At 41.8% G+C, this 25,458-nt stretch overlaps 1 protein-coding gene and 1 long non-coding RNA gene across 3 annotated transcripts in view; one reads left to right on the top strand and one right to left on the bottom strand.

Moving 5' to 3' along the window:
* Positions 1-25,458, top strand: part of HS6ST2 (heparan sulfate 6-O-sulfotransferase 2) — a 332,806-nt gene that overhangs the window by 266,020 nt on the left and 41,328 nt on the right. Inside the window, exon 4 of one of the 2 annotated variants that reach the window (XM_030807293.1) lies at positions 23,747-23,833. The exons of the other annotated variant lie outside the window; for it this stretch is intronic. Within the exon in view, the coding sequence (XP_030663153.1) occupies positions 23,747-23,833 (87 nt within the window). The remainder of the gene's footprint in view (positions 1-23,746; positions 23,834-25,458) is intronic. 2 annotated transcript variants of the gene reach the window in all.
* On the bottom strand, positions 23,044-25,309 carry LOC105738108. Its single transcript, XR_001113822.1, has 3 exons — positions 25,223-25,309; positions 24,540-24,676; positions 23,044-23,370 (listed from the first exon to the last, which is right to left on the bottom strand). It is a non-coding gene; the product is annotated as an uncharacterized LOC105738108 (long non-coding RNA).

Below are 25,458 nucleotides of genomic sequence, written 5' to 3'. Positions count from 1 at the left end.
CTTGGGAGGGTGTATGTGTCGAGGAATTTATCCATTTCTTCTAGATTTTCTAGTTGATTTGCATAGAGGTGTTTGTAGTATTCTCTGATGGTAGATTGTATTTCTGTGGGATTGGTGGTGATATCCCCTTTTTCGTTTTTTATTGCATCTATTTGATTCTTCTCTCTTTTCTTCTTTATTAGTCTTGCTAGCGGTCCATCAATTTTGTTGATCTTTTCAAAAAACCAGCTCCTGGATTCATTAATTTTTTGAAGGGTTTTTTGTGTCTCTATTTCCTTCAGTTCTGCTCTGATTTTAGTTATTTCTAGCCTTCTGCTAGCTTTTGAATGTGTTTGCTCTTGCTTTTCTAGTTCTTTTAATTGTGATGTTAGGGAGTCAATTTTGGATCTTTCCTGCTTTCTCTTGTGGGCATTTAGTGCTATAAATTTCCCTCTACACACTGCTTTGAATGTGTCCCAGAGATTCTGGTATGTTGTGTCTTTGTTCTTGTTGGTTTCAAAGAACATCTTTATTTCTGCCTTCATTTCATTATGTACCCAATAGTCATTCAGGAGCAGGTTGTTCAGTTTCCATGTAGTAGAGCGGTTTTGAGTGAGTTTCTTAATCCTGAGTTCTAGTTTGATTGCACTGTGGTCTGAGAGACAGTTTTTATAATTTCTGTTCTTTTACATTTGCTGAGGAGAGCTTTACTTCCAACTATGTGGTCAATTTTGGAATAGGTGTGGTGTGGTGCTGAAAAAAATGTATATTCTGTTGACTTGGGGTGGAGAGTTCTGTAGATGTCTATTAGGTCCACTTTATGTAGAGCTGAGTTCAATTCCTGGATATCCTTGTTAACTTTCTGTCTCGTTGATCTGTCTAATGCTGACAGTGGGGTGTTAAAATCTCCCATTATTATTGTGTGGGAGTTTAAGTCCCTTTGTAGGTCACTCAGGACTTGCTTTATGAATCTGGGTGCTCCTGTGTTGGGTGCATATATATTTAGGATAGTTAGCTCTTCTTGTTGAATTGATCCCTTTACCATTATGTAATGGCCTTCTTTGTCTCTTTTGATCTTTGTTGGTTTAAAGTCTATTTTATCAGAGACTAGGATTGCAACCCCTGCCTTTTTTTGTTTTCCAGTTGCTTGATAGATCTTCCTCCATCCCTTTATTTTGAGTCTATGTGTGTCTCTGCACGTGAGATGGGTTTCCTGAATACAGCACACTGATGGGTCCTGACTCCTTATCCAGTTTGCCAGTCTGTGTCTTTTGATTGGAGCATTTAGCCCATTTACATTTAATGTTAATATTGTTATGTGTGAATCTGATCCTGTCATTATGATGTTAGTTGGTTATTTTGCTCGTTAGTTGCTATAGTTTCTTCCTAGTCTCGATGGTCTTTACAATTTGGCATGTTTTTGCAGTGGCTGGTACCGGTTGTTCCTTTCCATGTTTAGTGCTTCCTTCAGGAGCCCTTTTAGGGCAGGCCTGGTGGTGACAAAATCACTCAGCATTTGCTTGTCTATAAAGTGTTTTATTTCCCCTTCACTTATGAAGCTTAGTTTGGCGGGATAGGAGATTCTGGGTTTAAAATTCTTTTCTTTAAGAATGTTGAATATCGGCCCCCACTCTCTTCTGGCTTGTAGAGTTTCTGCTGAGAGATCAGCTGTTAGTCTGATGGGCTTCCCTTTGTGGGTAACCCGACCTTTCTCTCTGGCTGCCCTTAACATTTTTTCTTTCATTTCAACTTTGGTGAATCTGACAATAATGTGTCTTGGAGTTGCCCTTCTCGAGGAGTATCTTTGTGGCGTTCTCTGTATTTCCTGAATCTGAATGCTGGCCTGCCTTGCTAGATTGGGGAAGTTCTCCTGGATAATATCTTGCAGAGTGTTTTCCAACTTGGTTCCATTCTCCCCATCATTTTCAGGTACACCAATCAGACGTAGGTTTGGTCTTTTCACATAGTCCCATATTTCTTGGAGGCTTTGTTCATTTCTTTTTATCCTTTTTTCTCTAAACTTCCCTTCTCTCTTCATTTCATTCATTTCATCTTCCATCAGCGATACCCTTTCTTCCAGTTGATCGCATCTGCTACTGAGGCTTCTGCAATCTTCGCGTAGTTCTCGAAACTTGGCTTTCAGCTCCATCAGCTCCTTGAAGCCCTTCTCTCCATTGGTTATTCTAGTTATCCATTCTTCTAATTTTTTTTCAAAGTTTTTAACTTCTTTGCTGTTGTTTTGAATTTCCTCTCGTAGCTCAGAGTAGTTTGATCGTCTGAAGCCTTCTTCTCTCAACTCATCAAAGTCATCCTCCATCCAGCTTTGTTCCGTTGCTGGTGAGGAACTGCGTTCCTTTGGAGGAGGAGAGGTGCTCTGTTTTTTAGAGTTTCCAGTTTTTTTGGTCTGTTTTTTCCCCATCTTTGTGGTTTTATCTACTTTTTGTCTTTGATGATGGTGATGTACAGATGGGTTTTTGGTGTGGATGTCCTTTCTGTTTGTTAGTTTTCCTTCTACCAGACAGGACCCTCAGCTGCAGGTCTGTTGGAGTTTACTAGAGGTGCACTCCCGACCCTGTTTGGCTGGGTGTCAGCAGCGATGGCTGCAGAACAGCGGATTTTCATGAGACCACAAATTCAGCTGTCTGATAGTTCCTCTGAAAGTTTTGTCTCAGAGAAGTACCAGGTTGAATGAGGTGTCATTCTGTCCTTACTGGGGGGGTGCCTCCCAGTTAGGCTGTTCAGGGGTGAGGGACCCACTTTAGGAGGCAGTCTGACCGTTCTCAGATCTCCAGCTGCGTGCTGGGAGAACCACTACTCTCTTCAAAGCTGTCAGTCAGACAGGGACATTTAAGTCTGTGGAAGTTCTTGCAGAGTTTTTGTTTGTCTGTGCCCTGCCCCCAGAGGTGGAGCCTACAGAGAGGCAGGCAGGCCTCCTTGAGCTGTGGTGGGCTCCACCCAGTTCGAGCTTCCTGGCTGCTTTGTTTACCTAAGCAAGCCTGGGCAATGGCGGGCGCCCCTCCCCCAGCCTCGCTGCCGCCTCGCAGCTTGATCTCAGACTGCTGTGCTAGCAATTAGCGAGACTCCGTGGGCATAGGACCCTCCGAGCCAGGTGCGGGACACAATCTCCTAGTGTGCCGTTTTCCAGGCCCGTTGGAAAAGCGCAGTATTAGGATGGGACTGACCCGATATTCCAGGTGCCGTCTGCTTCCCCTTTCTTTGATTAGGAAAGGGAACTCCCTGACCCCTTGCGCTTCCCGAGTGAGGCAATGCCTCGCCCTGCTTCGGCTCGCGCACAGTGCGCTTCACCGACTGTCCTGCACCCACTGTTAGGCACTCCCTAGTGAGATGAAACTAGTACCTCAAGCAGAAATGCAGAAATCACCCGTCTTCTGTGTCGCTGGGGCTGGGAGCCGGAGACCGGAGCTGTTCCTATTCGGCCATCTTGGCTCCACCTTCCAAAATCTCATAATGTTTTAAGAAAGCTTACGAATTTGTGTTGGGCTGCATTCAAAGCCATTCTGGGCCACATGCAACCTGCAGGCTGCGGGTTGTACAAGCTTGCTTCAAACTGAAGTATCTTCATGATCTGAAAGTGTTAAATAACTTTCTCTGGAGCCCAGCTCTTAACCAGAGGAGAGTTTAGACATTGGGATAATCTGGTTCAATATAACTTAATTCAATGACTTGTACTTAGAATCAAGTTACAAAAGTGGAATATTATGCTTCCTGTCTAACTATAAGTTGTATTCCATGGAGGTACGTCAAATATTTCAATTTTCTAAAATGTAATATTAAGCTTCCCAGTAATTCAAAATGAGATTAAGGGGAATTTTTTTCATTTGCTCTTTGTAACAACCAGCTTCATATAACCAGCAGCAAACAATGGGGTCCCCAGACTGTTCGAGGACACTTTCGTATCGATTAGCTGTAGTTAAAGCCTGAATGGTTAAGTCAGCAATTTGACTTAAAAAAAATGCTGTAGATTCTAATTTATAATACCGCTACAGCAACAGACTTCCTATCAGGCAGACTGTGGAGACAAGCAGTTGTTTGTACCGATTTCTGGCTAATTACTTATCTATTTGTTATGGCATCTCCCACCAAAATGCCATACTAAGCTGTGCTTTCCAAGGGCATTTTTGAATAATGGGATTCAAACAGGAATTTAAATGCTCACCCAAACCTTCTCTTTGGATCTCTTCACTAGGATGAAGGAGGGTTGATTCCAGCTTGGGACAGATGACCAGGAGGTAAATGAAGGGGTTGAGGATCAGCATTGGAAGGTCAGGAAGGACACATTTTACAAGTTGGGACATTCAACCTATGAATCATTTCTTATGCAGTTTCAAGATATATTTTGTATTGATTATCTGTCTTTGAAGCCCATACAGTTAAGGCAGTTTTCTGCCTTCTGCCTCTTCACTGAGCACCTGTATTAGCTAGAGCTTAGATCTAAGAATTCTGTGACTTGCTGAAATTTATTTTGCTAGCTAAGAGGACCAAGGGCCTTTAAGCTTCAGATTTGCATCACTGTCTCTTCAAACTAGATTACTTTAATGAGTACTTGATATGGTTTGGCTGTGTCCCCACCCAAATCTCATCTTGAATTGTAGTTTCCATAATCCCCACTTGTTGTAGAAGGGACCTGGTGGGAGGTAATTTAATCATGGGGGTGATTAGCCCCATGCTGTTCTCATGATAGGGGGTGAGTTCTCAGGAGGTCTGACGGTTTCATAAGGGGCTTTTCCCCCTTTTGCTTGGCACTTCTCCTTGCTGCCACCAGGCAAAGAAAGATGTGTTTGCTTCTCCTTCCACCATGCTTGTAAGTTTCCTGAGGCCTCCCCAGCCATGCTGAACTGTGAGTCAATTGAACCTCTTTCCTTTATAAATTACCTGGTCTTGGGTATGTCTTTATTAGCAGCATGAGAATGGACTAATGCAGTACTGTACTTTTGTAATTTTCATAATTGTTTCTTACATTTTGAATCAATAGTTTCATACCATTATGACCATATATTTTCAATTACATGTTATTTTGGAGACTGTGTCATTTTTCATGGGTTTTCATAGCTCTCTTACTTTTGGCTGTTGTGGAGCCTAGGAGAAAGGTTCCTGTCATCCCCATCCCCTGGCTTTTCTGCTCTGCTAAAATCATTATAACTAGCTTAAATTTATATTTCAGGAACCTTCTCTGAAATCAAAACAGAGTTATCTTCTGATGAGTCTGGTTGCTAGACTGAAGATTTGTATGAGGATTGTCAGAAATGTTGGCTGGGCATGGTGGCTCATGCCTGTAATCCCAGTACTTTGGGAGGCCGAGGCGGGCGGATCACCTGAGGTCAGGAGTTCGAGAGCAGCCTGGTGAACATGATGAAACCCCGTCTCTACTAAAAATACAAAAATTAGCTGGGCGTGGTGGTAGGCACCTGTAATCCCAGCTACTGGGGAGGCTGAGGCAGGAGAATCACTTGAACCTGGGAGGCAGAGGTTGCAGTGAGCCGAGATTGCGCCATTGCACTCTAGCCTGGGGGACAAGAGCGAGACTTCGTCTCAAAAAAAAAAAAAAAAGTGTTGACTAGTGTCTTCTGTTTGGGCTGGTTACAGACAACACAGCTTTTGTCATGATTTCTTGTAGGGCCACCGGTTTAAGTTCCAAATGTTGCACCTGAATACTCTAGAAACTATCATTTAGCTGATAACCTTGAATAATTTCCAGTCAGCCCTTTTTTTATCCCAAAGGGGTGTCACTTAAGATCAAATTCATTCAGAGAAGTATTGATCCGCCAGCTGCCACTCTCCATTAACCCTCCCCTCCCCCAGTGGCTGAAAGAGTGCCCTTCTTGGGGCCAATGAATGTTTATATCGCCCCTAGGTACGATTGTTCCTCCAGCAAGAGCCTTCATTAAGCCCAGCAACATGATAAGGTAATGAGGCTTCTGTTTTAACATAGCAGAACATATATATCCAAATGAGCATGGTTCCCTGGCTCTCCATTTTTATTATCCTGCCTTCTCCCAGGAGAAAGTAGTGCATTGAGGGGACCATCAAAATTCCTCCTCCCTTCCCCTTCTGCTGAGTTCCCCAAGACACCTGGTCTCAACTCCTATTCCAAATTGCCCGGAGAAGGAGAGATGATAAGTGGACAGAAGACATACAGGACAGGCAGCATGGCAAAGAAGCTCAAGACTGGCAAAGAACGAAAAGCACTGAATACAATGGTCAAAACAGAGGACTCATATTGGTCTAGAAGGGATGCAGAAAGCCAGACTGGCGTGGACTAATTATTTCTTGATTTCTGCTAAACATTCTATGACTGAGCTTGAAGGGGCAAGGAAGGTGGCTCATTGGAGTGTTCTAGAATTCCATATTACAATTCAGTAATTTTCTTTAAAAGTATGGAACACATAATAGATATATCTTTGTATCAATAGCATTTTGCCCGTAGCAGGTGGTAAGTGGGTTGTTATTACAACAACAGTGGATCTGAGCTGTGAACTTATACAATAAGGCCTATACTGCCATAATGAGTATAGCACCAGAATCATCACCACATTTTAATTATAAAAAATATTATTGTACTCTGCCATTTCCCACTTATAAGCATCATGACTCTGTGAAGTCAGGTGGCAAGCTTGGATTATTTTTATCCTATTTTTCATTTGTGTGAACCAAGGCATACCAATCACTTGGGGGGACTGGTGTGATGGCTTAGAATAAGAACTCCAGGTTTTCAGCTCTGCATGTGGCACTCCTCTCAACAATCTGGATGAAATCAGGAGCTAGCATCACACACTGTTGCTATTTACAAAAGCCTAATTAATACCTCTCATTCCCTAATGAGATACTTTTTCTGACTCCACAGACAAGCAGAGACAAGCAAGTGATGTCAGAATGCCAGAGTGAATTATTGGGCTTGTGTCAACCCAAGCAGAGATGAAAAATCACCCCTGTGAACTTGCTCCAGGAGCAATCAAAGGGCCAAAGTTTTAATTAGTGAGGGTTGTGATTTACATTTGCATTCAGCATCCTAAGAATCTACATTAGTCTTCAAGCTCCTGCACTCCCCTAGTTGTTGTCTGACACTGGTTAGGATAGTTAATATGCTTTTAAATAACATTATATTTAATGGACCTTTGAAAGCACTGACATATGAATCCATTTTTTCACCTGTCAGCAGAACTCTTTTCATTAAAGAAGTCAGTGAAAGATCACATGCTGGGAGGAGCTAAAAGTTGGTGGCAGGGGACATTTCAGCTTGGTATCTGGTCCTTTCACCTATATCTACTGTGAAAATTAATGAAAAGTTATCTAGGAATACTAATATTAGGATTGATTTCTAATCAAAGGGAAAATGACGCCAAAGCACTATAGTGAATAAAGGAATGCAATGGATTTATTTTTAACAAACATAGCAGAACTGATATAATGGAAAAGGGTGCTGATTTCTTCAACATATTCAACATTTGCATGTTGCTGTATTGGTTAGTACATTTGACAGCTGTAGCATGTTCTCTTGACTCTGCTTGATTAAGAGATATCTTTGTCCTTTGAGAGTGGATTGAATTTTGGGAATCAGTCAAATGTCCTGAGAAGGTAATGATGATGTACTAATTGGATGATCAGACTGGGTCCTATGGTTGGGGCCAGAAGTGAGGTGTGACTACACAGTCATGAGTGATATTTCTCATGTGGCTCATAACTGTCTATGAATATAGTTCCCTGGGAACAGCTCTGGAAATGTGAACGCCAGCAGTATCCTTGGAACCTGTATACAGCTTCTCTGGGTGACAAGTTTGAGAGGACCAGCATGCATTGGGTATAACACAGGCCCTCGTGAGCTTGCTAAAGATCTGCTTCAATACTTTGTCACACCGCCTACACTGGCTCCACATTTGCCAAGTAACTATGAGCATGGTTCTCCTTCCAACAACCTGGATGGAGCTAGCATCCTTCACGAGTGTAAATTTACAAAAGTTTAATTAATATCTCTTGCTTGCTAATGAGTTACTCCTTTTGACTCCATAGACATGCAGGGCCAAATACATGATGTCAGAATTCCCTAAGTGAATTATTGAGCTTGTGACAACCCGGGTCAAAATGAAAAATCACCGTAGTATATTTAATCCAGAAGCAAATAAAGGGCCAGAGAATTAATTAATACGGGTTTTAATTTGTTAAGGTCTTAAGAGGGAGCCTCTGTTTGCTCTGGTACCTTTTTGTGTGTGTCCTCTTTGATTACAGGTGAATATGCCTTTGGGAAAAGATATCTACTTCTTTACTGTGCTCCTTGGTAACCTATAGACAAGAAAGAAAAAAGTGGGTTCTTAGTCTTCAGAAAGCATCAAATCATTGAATTTATTGTTTAGGTGATGAGCCAATGCCCTGTTCCCAGGAACGGCTTTCATGAGGAATTGCTAGGAGGCATAGAAAAAGAATTGCACATAGTGGAAGTAGATGATGATGAAAGAAAACAAGTGCTAGAGCTGGACAACAGAGCAACACCCCATGAGTCCCGAACAAAGAACTAGAAAGAGACCCAAGGAAAATCAGAGTGCTTCTCTGCAGCCTTTGGCTAAGTCTCCCTAGCTCCCAAAAGAATGTAGACAGCAGATAACACTGCTGATGAGAGGGCAGGATCCAGACAGGTGAGCTGTGCTAGGGAAGGGGCTGCCAAGGAAAGCCCCAAATGCAATGGTACAAGGTGATCCAGTGGGAGCAATCCTTCCTATTGTCCCATGAGCAGGTGGTTTAGGGAGCCACTGGTCCAAGGCTTGCATTCAAATTCATGCTTCCTGGTTTTTCACCATCTTTCCAGGATCAGGTTAGATCACAGAAAGGCCGCCCATTTGCCACTTTAGTTTAGCTGTTACTGGCATACCTTCCAATGTGGTATCCCCAGCTGCTATTAAAAAACAATGGACATGAGCAAATTTTACTGAATGGAAAGTATATCCCAATTAACTTGACTTTTTAAAATGTTTCTCTATATACATACATATATATATGTATATATATACACATACATATATATATGTATATATATACACATACATATATATGTGTATATATACATATATGTGTATATATACACATATATATGTGTGTGTGTGTGTGTGTGTGTGTGTATATGAGACACTGTCCTGTGGAGACTGCTCCTACATATCCTGTAAAATCAGTGCTTCATACTTTCGGCACCAGGAATAAGTTTGATTCTCCTGACAAAATGATACCTTCTCTTTTATCACAAGTTGAGAATGCTATTATCCAGCGTGTTTCTTTTAATGTTTATTGCCTTCGTTGCTAGGAAACTCAGAGCTAACCCCAGCATTCAATTTCAGTAATCTTGCTCTTTAAGATTTTGAGAATGAGTCTCTCATCTCTTCTAAAATATTTCTACTGATCTTGTTCTTCCCCAGGGTCATATCACAGGTATGCTTTCGGATAAGCTTTCTCAAAATTGGGGTACTAGATGGGTTATAAACTATAAAAAACAGTGCTCTGACCCTAGTCTGTGATGGTCCGAACACACCAACCTGTGTTCTTCCTGGCCCATGCTACTTGCTCTGACCTGGTGCTCCTTGAAATAAAATGGATTTCTGTTAGTTACAGCCCCGATTTTTACACTAGAGTTGATGCTTTTTTCCTATATTAGTCATGAATTATAATTTCTATATGCCCCCAAATATCAGGACAAGTGGGGATGGGGAGACAAAGAGTGGCATGCATTTCTCTAATATTTTTTCTTATCTCTGGAGCTGGTTGTATAAAGCTGTCAAGAAGAAAATTTCCACTTAAACCAGAACCTTCCAGCACTAGGAGTGCTGACCTGTGGCAATTACGGATGCTAGGATTGTTTTACTTGGTGTCTTACTTGACTTTCAGTTTGTGACCATCACTTGACAGAATTAAAAATTGCCTCTGTTCTATCTGCTAATTTCTTGAAGGGGACAGCCTATTCCGAGGAGACAGTCTGAGCAGGAAACAAAGGCTCTGTACTGTGCTCAGAAACTAAAACTAGATAGGTCAGGGCCCATGCCTGAAAGCAGCTGGTTCTCCAGAGCCCATAGTTATCCATAGGTCATGGATACATCCTGGCAAGCAGGCTGTAAAGGACATGACTCCTTAATTGAAATAAAATGCCCACCTAGGCGTACAAAGGATGAGTAGAGAAAGAGTCCTTAAGGGAAATTTTTAATTGTTTACTTTGATTGATTGATTGATTGAGACAGGGTCTCACTCTGTCGCCCAGGCTGGAGTGCAGTGGTGTGGTCATAGCTCACTGCAGCCTTGACCTACCTGGCTCAAGTGATCCTCTCATCTCAGCCTCTGGAGTAGCTGGGCCTACAGGCAAGCGCCACCATGCCCGGATCATTTTAATTATTATTATTATTATTTAGAGACGAGGCCTCACTATGTTGTCCAGACTTGTCTTGAACACCTGAGCTCAAGCGATCATCCTGCATCAGCCACCCAAAGTGTTGGGATTATAGGTGTGAGCCACCGTTTCTGGCCTGGGAAATTTTTAAAAAGAAACAGAAGAACTTTTTGAGAGTAAGAGGGGCATACTCGCCTTCTGGGGTTTTATTTCCCCCTTGGGCTTCGGAAACTTTAATGCTGAACTGGCCTCTCACAAGCCATAGACAAAGCTGAGAATGTCAAAGGTAACTAATAAACTGCTCTGAAAAAAAAAAAGTAAATGTCATTAGAGTGGATGGGGTCTAAAAATCCATAATTCTAAGAATCCCAGGAGAACCACTGAACAGCTTTTTAAAGCCATTTCTTTTGCCCCCAAGCCACAAGGGATTGTTTATATCCCTTTGAGGCAGCTAGCTGAATGCCCCTCTTCCCAATTCTGGGATTCCCTGAGATAAATACTATCTTGTTCCCTTATATGCCAACTCTACTTTCTGCTGTTGGAAACTTCTTTGCTACTTGCAGGGCCTTCTCCTTTCAGATCTGAAGGTCTGGTCTACTTCCCCAAGGCATGATGATAGACTGACATTCTTGAGCCCCAGTGAAGGTTCTAGCCTTTCACAGCTTACATTATCTTCCCATCTCACATAGAATCATTCTGTAAAACGTATATTTCTGAGGTGTCTGGACTCATACATCCTCCATTGAGAGGGGGTCTGAAAATTGTTTAATATGGTTTAACATTTATGGCATCTCTTCCTTGACAGTGTCAGTAACAGAGTGAAGACCGCCATTTTCTCACCAACATTAAGGGAAGTCAGGGATAGGGCAGGTTCTTCCTATAGTAGCATCTGCTCCGCCAGTACTGAAAACATTCTCTGCAAGGAGTTTGCTCTTTATGTCATTTAGGCATTAGACATTTTAAATAATAAGCATGATTTTTACCTTTCATGTTTTTATCACTGGAGTTTTCTACCTCTCCAGTTCTCCATCTGCTCTAAGCCAAGAAGTGCCTCCAGACAGTGACATCTTGCACTGTGATTAAAGTGCTTAGTATAGAGAAATGGGTGGACACCAGGTTTGTATAGGTTTAAAGAATTTATTAAGTAAGAAGTTGATTGTTTGGTGGCTGGGGAGAACCAGAGGACCATTGTTTGAAAGCCCACAACCTATATTAGAAAGAGGTGACGGAAATGATATCATGACTCTCAGGAAGCACAGGCTTTTGGAAGTGTTCATCAAGTGGGTCGTGGCATAAGGCTGACTTAAATTTTTTTTTTATTTTTTAATTTGTTGTAGAGACAGGGGTCTCCCTATGTTGCTCAGGCTGGTCTCAAACTCCTGGCTTCAATTGATCCTCCTGCCTTGGCCCCCCAAATTGCTGGGATAATAGGCATAAGCCACCATGCCCAGCCCTTAAATTCTGATTATATCAGAGTCAAGACTTTCTTGATGTTTTGAAGCCAAGTTGAGAGCAAAAAGACCCATTTCTGATTTTCTACATAATAAAGGAAACAAACCAGGAACAATAATCAAAGGTGGATTTGTTGTTTCTTTGGGAAGTTATAACCATATTTGCATAAACTTTAAAACAGTTACGGCATCTAGTTGAGGTACTAAAACAGTTTCTTTTTTAAATTAACTTTTGTTGCAATAAATAAGGCCAGACTAACAAAAATATATCCAAAGCCAATAATTCTATATTTGTTTGGCACGTGATGCTTCCTTCAGCATACTTCAGGTCATCTTTGCCAGGAATTGATGAGAACAGGTTGCATGTAATTACAAAGGCTCCTTGGTGGGATGAAGGACAGGATGACTGATGAAATACCACAGCTAATCAGATAAGTGCACCAGGGAAAAAGCAACATGTAACGGCTGGAAACCCAAAACACAAGACATTTTTTTTTTTTTTAAGACGGAGTTTTGCTCTTGTTGCCCAGGCTGGAGTGCAATGGCACAATCTGATCTTGGCTCACTGCAACCTCTGCCTCCCAGGTTTAAGTGATTATCCTGCCTCAGCCTCCCAAGTAGCTGGGAATACAGGCACCCACCACCATGCCCAGCTAATTTTTTTGTATTTTTAGTGGAGACAGGGTTTTCACCATCTTGGCCAGGCTGGTCTCGAACTCCTGACCTCAGGTGATCCACCCGACTCAGCCTCCCAAAGTGCTAGGATTACAGGTGTGAGCCACCATGCCCAGCCATCAGCAAATGAGTCTATTGTGATGGGAATACTCATGCCCCCAGATCTAGTTTCTCCTTTGATCCCAAGCCTTCTGGCGTTGTTCTCCTTTGAGCCCACTTTTCCTTCTCTGGCCTGTCCTCCTTACTCTTCTTCCAAGGCTATTCTCTTCTCATGCTACACACTCTCCTCATGTAATCTCTTCTAAAAGTTCGAACTACCACAGACTCCCAAATCTCTAAAGACCATTCTTCAGCTGAGATCTCTATATCCAGCTAAGTTCTACATCCATCTATCCAACTGCCAACTAAACATCTTACCTAGAGGTACCAACAGGCACACAAAACTCAACATAGCTCAAAACTGAACATGTCATCTTCTTCCACATACTCTCCCCAACAAAAAAAGAAGGCTGTGTTGCGGGAAGTCAGGGACCCCAAATGGAGGGACCGGCTGAAGCCATGGCAGAAGAACATGGATTGTGAAGATTTCATGGACATTTATTAGTTCCCCAAATTAATACTTTTATAATTTCTTATGCCTGTCTTTACTGCAATCTCTAAGCATAAATTGTGAAGATTTCATGGACACTTATCACTTCCCCAATCAATACCCTTGTGATTTCCTATGCCTGTCTTTACTTTAATCTCTTAATCCTGTCATCTCGTAAGCCAAGGAGGATGTATGTCACCTCAGGATCCTGTGATAATTGTGTTAACTGCACAAATTGTAGAGCATGTGTGTTTGAACAATATGAAATCTAGGCACATTGAAAAAAGAACAGGATAACAGCAATGTTTAGGAAACAAGAGAGATAACCTTAAACTCTGACCACTGGTGAGCCAGGCAGAACAGAGCCATATTTCTCTTCTTTCAAAAGCAAATGGGAGAAATATCGCTGAATTCTTTTTCTCAGCAAGGAACATCCCTGGGAAACAGAATATGTGCCTGGGGGTGGGTCTCTGAACTGGCGCCCCCTGGGCGTGGTCATCTTCTATGGTTGAGGCTTAGGGGTGAAATAGACCCCAGTCTCCCATAGTGCTCCCAGGCTTATTAGGAAGAGGAAATTCCCGCCTAATAAATTTTGGTCAGACCGGTTGCTCTCAAAACCCTGTCTCCTGATAAGATGTTATCAATGACAATGGTGCCCGAAACTTCATTAGCAATTTTAATTTCTCCCCGGTCCTGTGGTCCTGTGATCTCGCCCTGCCTCCATTTGCCTTGTGATATTTTATTACCTTGTGAAGTACGTGATCTTTGTGACCAACACCCTATTCGTATACTCCCTCCCCTTTTGAAACTCCCTAATAAAAACTTGCTGGTTTTGCGGCTTGTGGGGCATCACGGAACCTACCGACATGTGATGTCTCCCCCGGATGCCCAGCCTTAAAATTTCTCTCTTTTGTACTCTGTCCCTTTATTTCTGAAACCAGCTGATGCTTAGGGAAAATAGAAAAGAACCTACGTGACTATTGGGACAGGTTCCCCGATAAGGCTGCCCACCCTTCTTGTATGGCTGATATTGGCAAATGGAGCCACAATTAATTCATGTTACAGTATCTTTGATCCCATGCCTTCTGGCCTTGTTCTGTACTCTGTGGTGGCTATGGCCCTGTCTGCTATATGCTAGCTAAGTTCTGTCAAGTCAGTACCGCATCCTTGGATACTTACCTTGAATACATCCCTTCTCTCTGGACCTTACTTTTCTATTTCTAAGGATTCCTCTAACTCTGTATTTCTATGAGTCTTTCCCTCGTCTGGGGAGGGGTCAATGAAGAGCCTCACTCTTTGGCTCAGTTAAGCATCTTGGGTTTAACCAGAGTGTGATTAAAAACTCATGTGCATGAAGAGAAGTAGATGGGTTTAAATTATACAAGGTTTAGTGTTTGACAGTGATTAGTGGGTGATATAAAAAAGATGCGCTTTGTTTTCATAAATTGTCAGAATTTTAGTCTTCTGTTTTCATGCACACTAAAATAATGCTCAATTTTCCAAATTGTAACACAACACAAAGAGGCTGACAATTGGGTTTCACTTGGAAAGGAAAATTAAAAGTGGTCAATACAGATCATAGAATAGATAATATTTGCAAAGGAGACCCTACTTAGAAATAACACGCATTCAAACAAAGGTATGATGCCTGAATGTGTGATAACTAAGTAGTTTAAAAATTGAAATAGTTTCATCTGTCCCTGTAAATAAACGTGAAGAGAAAAGCACAAACTCCTTTGGTTTAAAGGGTCAGTGTTTTTAACAGACACATGAACACATAGTTTGGGGGAACTTTTCTTTCCTTACTACCCTAGAAGGCATTTTCAATATCTTGTTGGCATGGCCCTTCTACTTGATTTCTAAGGAGCCAGATGCTTGAATACTCTTGGCTTTGGGCACAACATGGAGCTAGAGAATGGGTACCCCATGCCCCAATGTCAAAATCAGCAGTCTTGGTTAGGTAGGACCAACCCTGCCTCAATGACCCAACTTGTTCAAGTTCTAGCTATAAAGACAGAATATGACCTCAGCTCTTCCTGACTTCAGTGCCCAAGCTTTTTCCACAACACCAGGGTTGCTTCCAGTTAGTATGGCAACACCATTCTCCAAAGTTGCTAATTCTCACTGGTTTTACTCTACTTGAGTTTCCTATTTGTGGGCACTAGAGCTAAGAAATACTTCTGCAATAGGCTGTCACTTTTTAGTCATAAAGTGTGAGTTAACATATAATTTGAACAAAAAGCCAAAGCCACATGACTCCTTTGGTAAACCTCTAACCTAGTATGCGTCAGTCAGTCAATTCAATTCAGTAAACATGTTAGAAGCCAAATTTACCAGGTATGGTTTTCAGTCAGCAGGTGCTGACAACCTTGTATGTGGCAAGTGTGATCAGAGATATTGTGAACAGATGTGAATACAATTTGCCCTTGTCCTTAAAGAAGTTAATATGTAATGTGCAGGCAGAGTGGACATTCTTGAAAATCCCATAAGAACATATTAAGTAGAAAGTGAAACAAAGTGGTAATTCACCAGGGAGGAGGAAATGAGCCTCTCCACCAACACTTAGTTCGTATCATTCTGTAGTGTAAAATCAGAATCTCACCTCCAAATGAATAGGCTGACTGACTTCTCTTTGTTCTCCGTGTGCTAATTCTTGCCATTGCAGTTGGCTCCTTTGGCTTTTCCTAAAAAGTTCACTGAGAATTTTCTGGCCTACTCTGGGGACTCCCTAATGTATAATGTTCACCAACTAGGCTCCAGTTGTGAATTTTTAATTATGCCGGATCATTTTCAGTAAATAGAACTTCGGGCTCAATTAATGCTGTCAGATCCAATCTTTGTCTCACCTGCTATGGAGCTCCACTCTGTGGTGTTTGCAGTAATTGCCACTTCCCCAGGCAAGAGGAGCTTCTGCAGAGATGGATGTCAGCAGCCCTTTGCATTCTCATCTGTCCTCCTCAGAAGCCCTACAGGGGGGCACTTTATCCAGCAGATTTGAATTTTGATGTTTGGAAAGCAGAGACAATGGATACGACTGATTGTTCTCTTTCAGTTTCCACCAAATGTGGTTGTCTCATGCTTCCTGTGAGGCAGTAGTTCTCAAAGTGTGGGCCATAGACAGGAAACATTACCATCATCTGGGAACCTGATAGAATTGTAAATTCTCAGGTCCCATCCTAGACCTGCTGAATCAGAAACTCTGGGGGTTCCTGCCACCTGCATTTAAAAAATACTCTAGGTTATCTGATGTATGATTAAGTCTATGAGCCCATTGTTGAGAGAGAACTGTTTCAAACTAAGGATAAGCATAATTTCATTCTATTTTGTGAAAATTCTCATAACTCATTTTTCTGATTTACAATTCTTCAAAAACAAAAATCCTAATTTTCATAATGGAAACTCACATTTACCTTTGCTTTCCCTAACTTCCCCAAACATAGGCAGTTGTTTCCTATTTTATTTCCCTAGCATTTTTTCACACTTGTTTATTCCACTTGGTACATTACATTGTTATGTAGCTGTTAACATGCTTGCCTTCTCCACTAGCCTTGGGGCCACCTGCCGGCAGGAACCTTGTCACACTCATCATGGTATCCCCAAGGCTACATAGTAAACACACATTAAAGGGCACGGAGTAAACACATTCAATATTTTCTGAGTGGATCAATTGGTTAACATTGTATAATTTTCAAAACTAGGTAATGGCCTTAAGAAGTAGGACTGGCAGAATAGGAAACTGAGACCCAGAGACATTAAAGGATTCAGTTGGTAAGAAGTTGCAGAGCCAGGGCTAACAACAAATCTTACCTCAGTATGGGAAAGGTGATGGCCACAGGTCCCTCAAAACTGGCCTAATACACTAAACTCCACTCAGGAAGCTTGGGATACTTCGGCTCTTCAAGGGCAAAGCCCTTGATTTACTCCCAGACTGGTTGCTCTCTGCCCCCAAACCCAGGATGCTAAGAGAGGGTAGCTGAGGTTGCCAGTTAGTGAGACACGTGCAGAGACTGAGAATCAAGAGGGAAGGGAATCATGTTTAAAAAAAAAAAAAAAGGAGATTTTAGTACTATTAGAGGTATAAATCCTAGTACTCGGTTAGTCTGTGGTAAAGAGAAAAGATGTGAACTGCAAGTGAAGCCAAGGTAGAAAGCTCAATTTTGCTCATTTGCCAGGGTGTCCTTCTTACGCCAAGGTGAAAACAGCATAGGATGTACTCTGTGAGGTATTTGTTATAGGAATGGGTTGCCAATGATTGCCACCCATCTCTTGGCACCCAGCTTGCCTTGTCATCTGTAAGCAATCTGGGTGGGCTGGGAGAATGGGGAGAAGCAGGCTATGGGCATGGGATGAAGAAAGCCACTGGCCTGCACCAGGAACGAGGCCTTCACTTTCCCTCATTAACCTTAGCATTAATCTCTACATAACTAAGTTACCTGGCTTAGACTCTTTTACTTGGACCTCTGGCATACAAGTCTTTGTAACGCAGTTGTAAATCCTCATAGAGTGGGGTGGGAGTAAACAGATTCTGGCATAGGATGTTTCTTGAAACACTCCTTAATCATAGTGGATCACTGTCGCATCAGGCCTCACTGCTTATCTCATGACTTTGAGTCCCCCTTTGGAGCAATGACCGCACATCTGCCTTGTCTTTCTTCTTGAGCTCCAGTTCCATCTCTCTAATTGCCTACTGGGACACTGTCCATCAATACCCCAACTCGATAGGCCCCAAACTAAATCCGTCATCTTCTCCTCTAGTCCAGATCTCCCTCCCAACTACTCTCTCTTTCACTGGCAGAATAAATTTGTTCTCAGTCATCCAACTTGCAAACCTTCTCAGTGACTTTCATTTAGGGTTTATTCTCATTCCCCAAACATAGTCAATCCCCAAGTTCTGTCATATTTTCTTTTGCCATGCCAGGCATAGTTTCTTTCCACCCCTATAACTGCCATTCCAGCCCAGCCTCTCATTATATTTCAGATCTCAATTACCCCAAACCATCCAATTCCATAACTATGGTTTCTGCTCCTCAATCCCTGATGTGATGGAGAAGCCCAGAGTTAGATGCGAACGCAACAGTTGTATAATACCACTTACAATTGTTAGATACCGTTCTATTGGCCTCTGATAGTCTGTAACTACAGTCCATACTGTTGGTAAAGACACATGGGATTAGTCAGCTTAAATGAGAAAATAATATAATTCAGAAACTGACTCATGTTCTTTCTTGATCCCAATGAGGCATTCAGGGATGTGACTGTCACTCTGTGGGCAAAAACAGCATGTACCAAGAGGTGAAGAGAGCAAAATAGCAACAAAAGTCAATGAGCCCATTGCTACAGTCCCTGATGCCCTGTGGTGAGCTGCTAGAGTGAAAAGTTAATGGAAGGGGAGAGGGCAAGATAATGTGAGTGCCCTGGCTGCCTTTTCCAAGAGCTTTTCAATTCCAGAGTAACTGTGAGCTTCATTGTGAATGGTTTACCTGATCAGTATAATTCCCTCTGCTTTGTAGATAAGAAGACTAAGACAGCAAGAAGTTAAATGCCTTGCTGGCAGCCAGGATTAGAACCTGGGATTCCTGAATAAATGCTTTGAACTTATGAGGCTGCTTCTGAGAGATCGTAGTTACACTGGGCTTCATGGCAATAAAAATGAGCTTTCCCCTTCCCTCAGAAATCGTCAGTTATTATCCATAGTTAGGCAAAGGGAAACTAGAAAAGGATGCTGAATAAAAGCACATCTCACTGAACTGAACTTTCTTTGCCAGGTGATTATCAGAAATATAGATAATGAGCGTAAGATACTTAAAGGGGCAAGGACTCTAATTTAGACACCTCGGGCAAAAGAAATGAAAAAGTTTGGAACAAAGAAAATCACTCAGGACATAACCTAACAAGATAGAAAAAAATGAAATGCAGAAGTATTATCAGCTTTAATTAAAGGAAATCAATATTTGAAGAGCTGTCTTGCTCAACAATAGAACAAGGGCAAACATACTTCAGAAATGTGAGTCTCTTAGAAAAGAGAAAAGCAGGTTTTCATGGGGAAACAATCATGATTGAAAAACCTTTCAAAAGATGACGACTTGGTATATCTGTTGGAGAGGGGCCTGAAGCACCTGTTGGGGAGGCCGACTAAATGAGCTTTTATCCCTGGGAGAGTCTGTCTGTTTTAAGTGCATTTTTTCAGTCAGGGAGTGTTCAGGAGCCTAGAGGCATCTCTAGGGAGTAAAGAATAGCCAGTATTTCCCTCAGAGAGACTTGAAACAAACCCTCAACAATAAAGTGGGTTTCATCTCAGTTATCACTTACAAGAACACACACTGGAAAACATTAAGGACTATACAAATGCAACAGATGTGTTATTTCAGAGGCACTCTGCAACCATCCAAGAAAGCTTGCTTGAGAATCCTTTCTAAGCTCACCCTTTTTGTCATGCATATGATGACCAACCTTCAGTGACTGGAGTCCAATTCTCCCAGACCATTCCTCTTCAGGGATGGAAGATATGTGACATGTGTCACCACTTTCTTCTCTCAAACTGGTGCAAGACATTAATAATCATGACACTTCTTTCCATTGAGCCCAAATGCAGCTTTTTCATTTATTTGTTCAACGAATATTTTTTGACTGCCTATTTAAAAGTGAGTTGGAGAGACAGATAAATAATAAAATATAAGCAACACTACGAGCACCACATGCTAAGTGCCTAGTAAAAGGTATGTAGACAATAAATATCATAGCCAAACCTGTTCTTTTGAAATACAATTTCAATTTCCTGGGACCCTGAAAATTAATTCTTAAAATTTCAGTACTATTGTAGTTATATCAGCACAACTATTTTTCAGGGATCTGAGATGAATTAATTCCAAAAAGAGCTTACAAAGGAGATGCAGAAGTTTCTGTATGCCACCCGTCAAAAAAGTGAGTCAGGTGTGTTTTAAGCCACGGGGTTCTTCTCCCACAATTACTTTTGACCAAACAGCAAAACTCAGATTGGAGTGGGTCTGATTGCCATTTTGGTTTAAGTACACTGGATACCATTTCAGCATCAAATCATTCAATCAGAAACACTTTGAAAATGCTGAACAGTTGGGTTAGTTGCAGTTTTCCCACCTGAATACAATGTGCATAATACTGCAAATTGTTTTTTCACTTTTGTAGTGCTGGAGACATTTATGGAACCTGTGGGAAAAGGTTTTCTTGATAGATGGAGATGGACAGCCAACCAGACAGAAGGAGAGCTAGCACTCATTAACTTTTCCCAAGAGAAACTCACCTGTAATTGTTTTCACAGGCCTTTAATGAGGCTTGGTTGTGAGGCACTAGAGAGAGGAAAGCAGCTTATCCACAGAAAAGGATAGCCACTCAGGTGAGGTAGAGGAAGCCTGGATCTATACCGTTGGAAATTGTAGGACATAGGGTTTGAGATTACAATTCAAAGACAAGATGAAAGTGACGAGGGCTGACAAGTAGTCTAGAGATGGGCAAATCAAAAGGATAACTACTGGGGTAGATCTGTTTCAGATATGTAAGTTAGGAACTCTAAATCAAGGAGCACCCACCCCCCATCCCCCACCAATCTCATATATCCAAAATTACATCTATGTGTCTTTGAAACAGGTTGGGTTTATTCTTGTAAATCCCTGGGATTGCGGGATGTTTCAGTGACCAGAGTTCTTGGCAGGATCTTAATCTTTAGGTCTTTGCCCCAAAGATCTTTGAAGTTCCGAGACAGTCTGCAGCTGCAGTAGTTTCTCTTTATTTCTCATGGGACCCTTCTGGAAACTGCAGTGTCCTTGATATCACTGCTTTAGATCTCTTTCTGTCTCAAAGTTTCAGAGTTATGGCATCTTGCCCAGGCTTATCTAACTGACCTGGATTTTGGTGGAGGAATGAAGACTTTTTCTGTCAATGTTAGGTAAACTTTTCTATACCACAGTCATTAGTACATCTACAAAATTAAGCTCCGAGGATCCAAGCCAGCCACAAGTTCTTCTTGATCCCCCTTTCAGATACATTTCATCACTGTTAATGGATCTGTTATTTGCACAGAACAAACATTTCCAGTTACTTGATTAATTTTACCCCTATTCTTGGTGCAGTGCCTTCCCTGTGTGATTTATTCCTGAGAATGTTTTTGTTTTCATTTCCCCAATATCTGCACTTCGGGGATTTGGCAGTAGGTCAGAGGGGCCCTTATTCCTATCTTTTAAAGGATTACTGCTCCAGGACCACCTCCCGCTAGAGCACCAGTTGACAATAATTAGGCTGCCACTGCCAGCCGATAGCTTTCCCTGATGTCCTACTGTGTCCTGCATTGAGCTTAAACAGGGTCAATTATAGTGTAAACTATAGAGGACCTAGTGCCCAAGGCGCAGACATGGGAATTTAGCAGTGGGGGATTTTGCTTTATAAAAAAAAAAAAAAAGTGAATGAATGAGCTTAGTGACTCAGCACTTAGTGATTTAGTGATGACTTAAGTGACCACCTACTCTGAGCCCAGTAGTGTGCATGAGACACGTTAAAAACATCCCTTGTATCTGAATGCTTCCAGCCAAGTTTCCTACTGCCTACTGCTTAAGTGAGGGGCTAGGAGGAGGAAGGCTCAGTGGCCAGTGACCAGGGTGCAAGAATGACACAGAGCATATTAGCATATTGCATTCTTTGCATCAGGCTATGCCAAACTTCTGGAAGAGACAATTTTGAATTTGTGAGGAGGATAGCCAGGATGGTCCCTGGTCTCAGGTCCCTAAGGAATCCTTTGCCAGGAAGTCATCGTGGATGGATAGAGGCAGCACCAAGTGAGTTCTTCAGTCCCCACTCAGAATGTGGCCACATTCTGGTGAGTCCGTGAGTGGTACAGGGTAATGGTCCCTGCACTGTGCAGGAGTCCCGGCACTTCATTCCAGTGGATTTCTGCCCCCTCCTCTGGGATAGAATGTGTGTCCACTCTCTCCAGAGCCATCCACTCCAGCAGCAGAGCCAGAGCTCACATGGGTATCTCCCACTTCTAAGAGTTGCTTTTCATACCCCCTAGATGTTTTTTGTTTTGTTTCTTTCTTGAGATGGAGTCTTACACTGTCGCCCGGGATGGAGTGCAATTGCACGATTTTAGCTCACTGCAACCTCCACCTCCTGGGTTCAAGCTATTCTCCTGCCTCAGCCTCCCAAGTAGCTGGAATTACAGACACCCGCCACCATGCCCCGGGTAATTTTGTTTTTTTGTATTTTTAGTAGAGATGGGGTTTTGCTATGTTGGCCAGGCTGGTCTCGAACTCCTGACCTCGTGATCTGCCTGACTTGGCCTCCCAAAGTGCTGGGATTACAGGTGTGAGCCACCGCACCCGGCCTAGACACTGACTCTTAAGTGCTTGGACAGTTGCTATCTCTCTGACTTTTCCTGATCAGCCTTTTTCCGTGCCCACACACATCTTTATTACCTTTGCAATCACCAGGAACCCATCATTATCTCTTGTTCCAATCTTATCCATGAAGTCATTTGAAGCTGATGGATGCATGGCAGAATATCTTTTGTGACCCCCAGCCCACCCCACATATAAATACAGCTACTTGCAGACACCTATTTTGGAGATACTTAAAAGGTTCATAAATATCTGAAAAGATGTTTGACATTTTCTGAGACAATATTCTTTGCCACTGGAAGGTTCTACTATACACATTAAAAGTGAAGATAACATTTTTCTTTCTTACCTTCACTTTTTATAAAAGGTTATGCTGACGTAGAACTTACTAACAAAAAAAAATCTTCCTGATGAAATCAGGATAAATAATTCCACACATCTTCAAGTGGAGAGAAAGGCTTTGAATTGGTTTCCATGGAAATCTGAAGATGAAGTAAAGGAATAATTTCAAGGCAGAGCAGCTGAACTGAAGATAATGGTAAAATAGTTTGATAAAGGAAATAGAATAAAGTAATCAAGAAGACTCCAATCAATTATTCCTTTTTGTTTACCTTTAGGTGATTAATTCATCTGCGTTTATTAACCTGATGAGATTAAGCAGGCCTTCTTTGTGATTTATTTTGTAATTGTTTCCAAGGTTTGACATAAGCTGTGGAATTATTGAAGGTGGAGATTTAAATTCAATTACTCATGAAGCAGGTGGTGCTTCTCCTGAAAGAATATCTGAATTCACGGACTTCCCATGTAACATTATGAGTGAAAATTATTAATTCATCTGATAGTATCTCCCAAAGACTTTTAGAAGTCATTTGGCATCCACATACTTCACTAAAAGTCAGCAGCTTCAGAACTGAACATGTAATGAAGAGAATTCAGTGCCTGGAAAGAAAGGATTTTATTTTAAAGACTAGTTATTTTTATACTTTTTTTTTAAACTAGAGGCCCCCTTGGGGCCTGGGCTGTGGTGCTATCATTGATGGAATCCATGAGCTCAATCTTTGAATGCCAAAAGGATAGCTTTCTTTGAACTTGACCAGTGGTTCCCACTCTCTACCTTTAAAGGGCACAACTGGATAAGATCATACTTTGACAGGAGAGAGAGAGAAAGAGAGAGAGAGAGAGAGAGAGAGATTGGCCAGGGGGCGGTGGGGGGTATGCAGGCTGGCCTTGAAAGTCTTTAAATGAAGTGACTAATTGCTTTTTGTCTCTGTGGTCCTTGTTGTGTATATGTTTTCTATTCTTTCTGTGGGTATAGTAAGGATAAACGGGGTTCTCCAAACACTAACGCAGGCGCCAACTCTCCGTCATCCACAAAGACCCGGAACACATCTAAGAGTGGGAAGTAAGTGAAAAAGTGCTCCTGTACATCTGACATAGCTGTCAAAAAGTCAAGTGCTGTCCTCCTTTTGTCATTTATTCATATTCATTCAACAAAGATTTGTGGAGTGTCTTCTGTGTGCCTCCCACTGGGCTCGTCACTGGGGAATTGAATTGAGCAAGGCACGTGTCAGTAATATTGGGTGCATGAAGAACTAGGGAAGAGGGAGGAGAGGGATGGAAAAGTCAGGAGATGACTCTGGAAAGATAGCTTAGGGCTAACTGTGAAGGGCAAGGACATAAGTCCATAAGGGCAACGTAAGAGTTGGATTACAAGTTTTAAGAATTAAAGCAGCAGCAGCAGCAGCAGCACTGATTTATGACTTACAAAGTCCATGAAAACCTGTCTTGATCCATACACTGAGGTTTAGGCTTGAGTTAGAAGAATCTGGTAAGCATTTCCATAAATTTCCTGGTTTAAGTACATTTATGTTTTAACCATATCACTGATTTATATGATATGTGTATTCTTTTCCTAGTAACTAACATGCACCAAGTCCTACATGAAGCTGTCTTTTTGGTATTACCAAAACTTGTATGGGCTGAATATTTGCGATATTAGATTGACCTTTTTTGGTCTTATTCCAGAAGACAACACCAGCCGATCTCTCCCTTTGGCTTCAGCAAAGTGTGGCAAACTCAGGCAGTGTGATCCCACGCAGATGACATACCTCTAATTAGACACTTCCCCTTGGAAGTTGCTTCAGCCCTGTGGTGAATGGCTCGAGTTCTCCGTAAGCTCTCTCTCCAGGGTGTGGGGCATTGTGACAGGCAGAAACACAGTCCAGAAAGAGCACCCAGCCTGCATCTAGGAGAAGATGAAAGATGCCTTCATCATGCTAAAAGCTCTAATCTAGCAATAAGATATGTCACTACAAGAGCACAGCTTTGCAATGAAAGGTGAATTTGTAATGGTCATATATTTTATGTATTCAGCATTGGACCATAAATGCTGCACTTTGAATATGATCTTATATTCAATTCCCAAAGTGAAAGATCTATCGGCTGCCTTTTTTTTCCTTCTTTTCCTCTGAATATCATTTCAGGTTTGTATATAAAGTTGAATGCGGGTTATCTTGCAGAATATGAAAAACGGTGTTAAAGACATAAAGCTAAATCTCCAAGCAGTTAGAACTCATTTCAGTTATTTATTGCTGAGCACCACAATCAAAATGCTGTATAAATGATGAAGGAAAGGAATTGAAGCACACATTCCCAGGCAGCTGAATGTTTTCAAATTAGTCCCAATTCATTGTTAACACGTACTCTTAGTTAACAGGGATGGCATTGCAGAACTTCTTTCAGCTCCATACTTACAACAATGGCAGACCCTACCTGGGCACCTTGTACCTACCTGTCACACCAACAACCACAGGGCACAATCGCCATTTATTAGTCCCTGATGTATAATTATGGATGTTTGTGATTTGCTGTTGCCTTTCCAAAGGGGCCTTCCCTTGTTTCTTTTGGCTTTGCAGGAGTTCACTGCCTTACTTTTTGAGTGAAAAATCTCCGTGTGAGCTACAAAAGGAGGAATTGGTAGAATCTGAGTTAAGATGACATAGAGAATGCATACCTAATACCATACCC

The sequence above is a fragment of the Nomascus leucogenys genome, chromosome X (assembly GCF_006542625.1).
Source record: "Nomascus leucogenys isolate Asia chromosome X, Asia_NLE_v1, whole genome shotgun sequence".
Taxonomy (NCBI): Eukaryota; Metazoa; Chordata; class Mammalia; order Primates; family Hylobatidae; genus Nomascus; species Nomascus leucogenys.
This window is presented reverse-complemented; position numbering and strand designations above follow the sequence as displayed.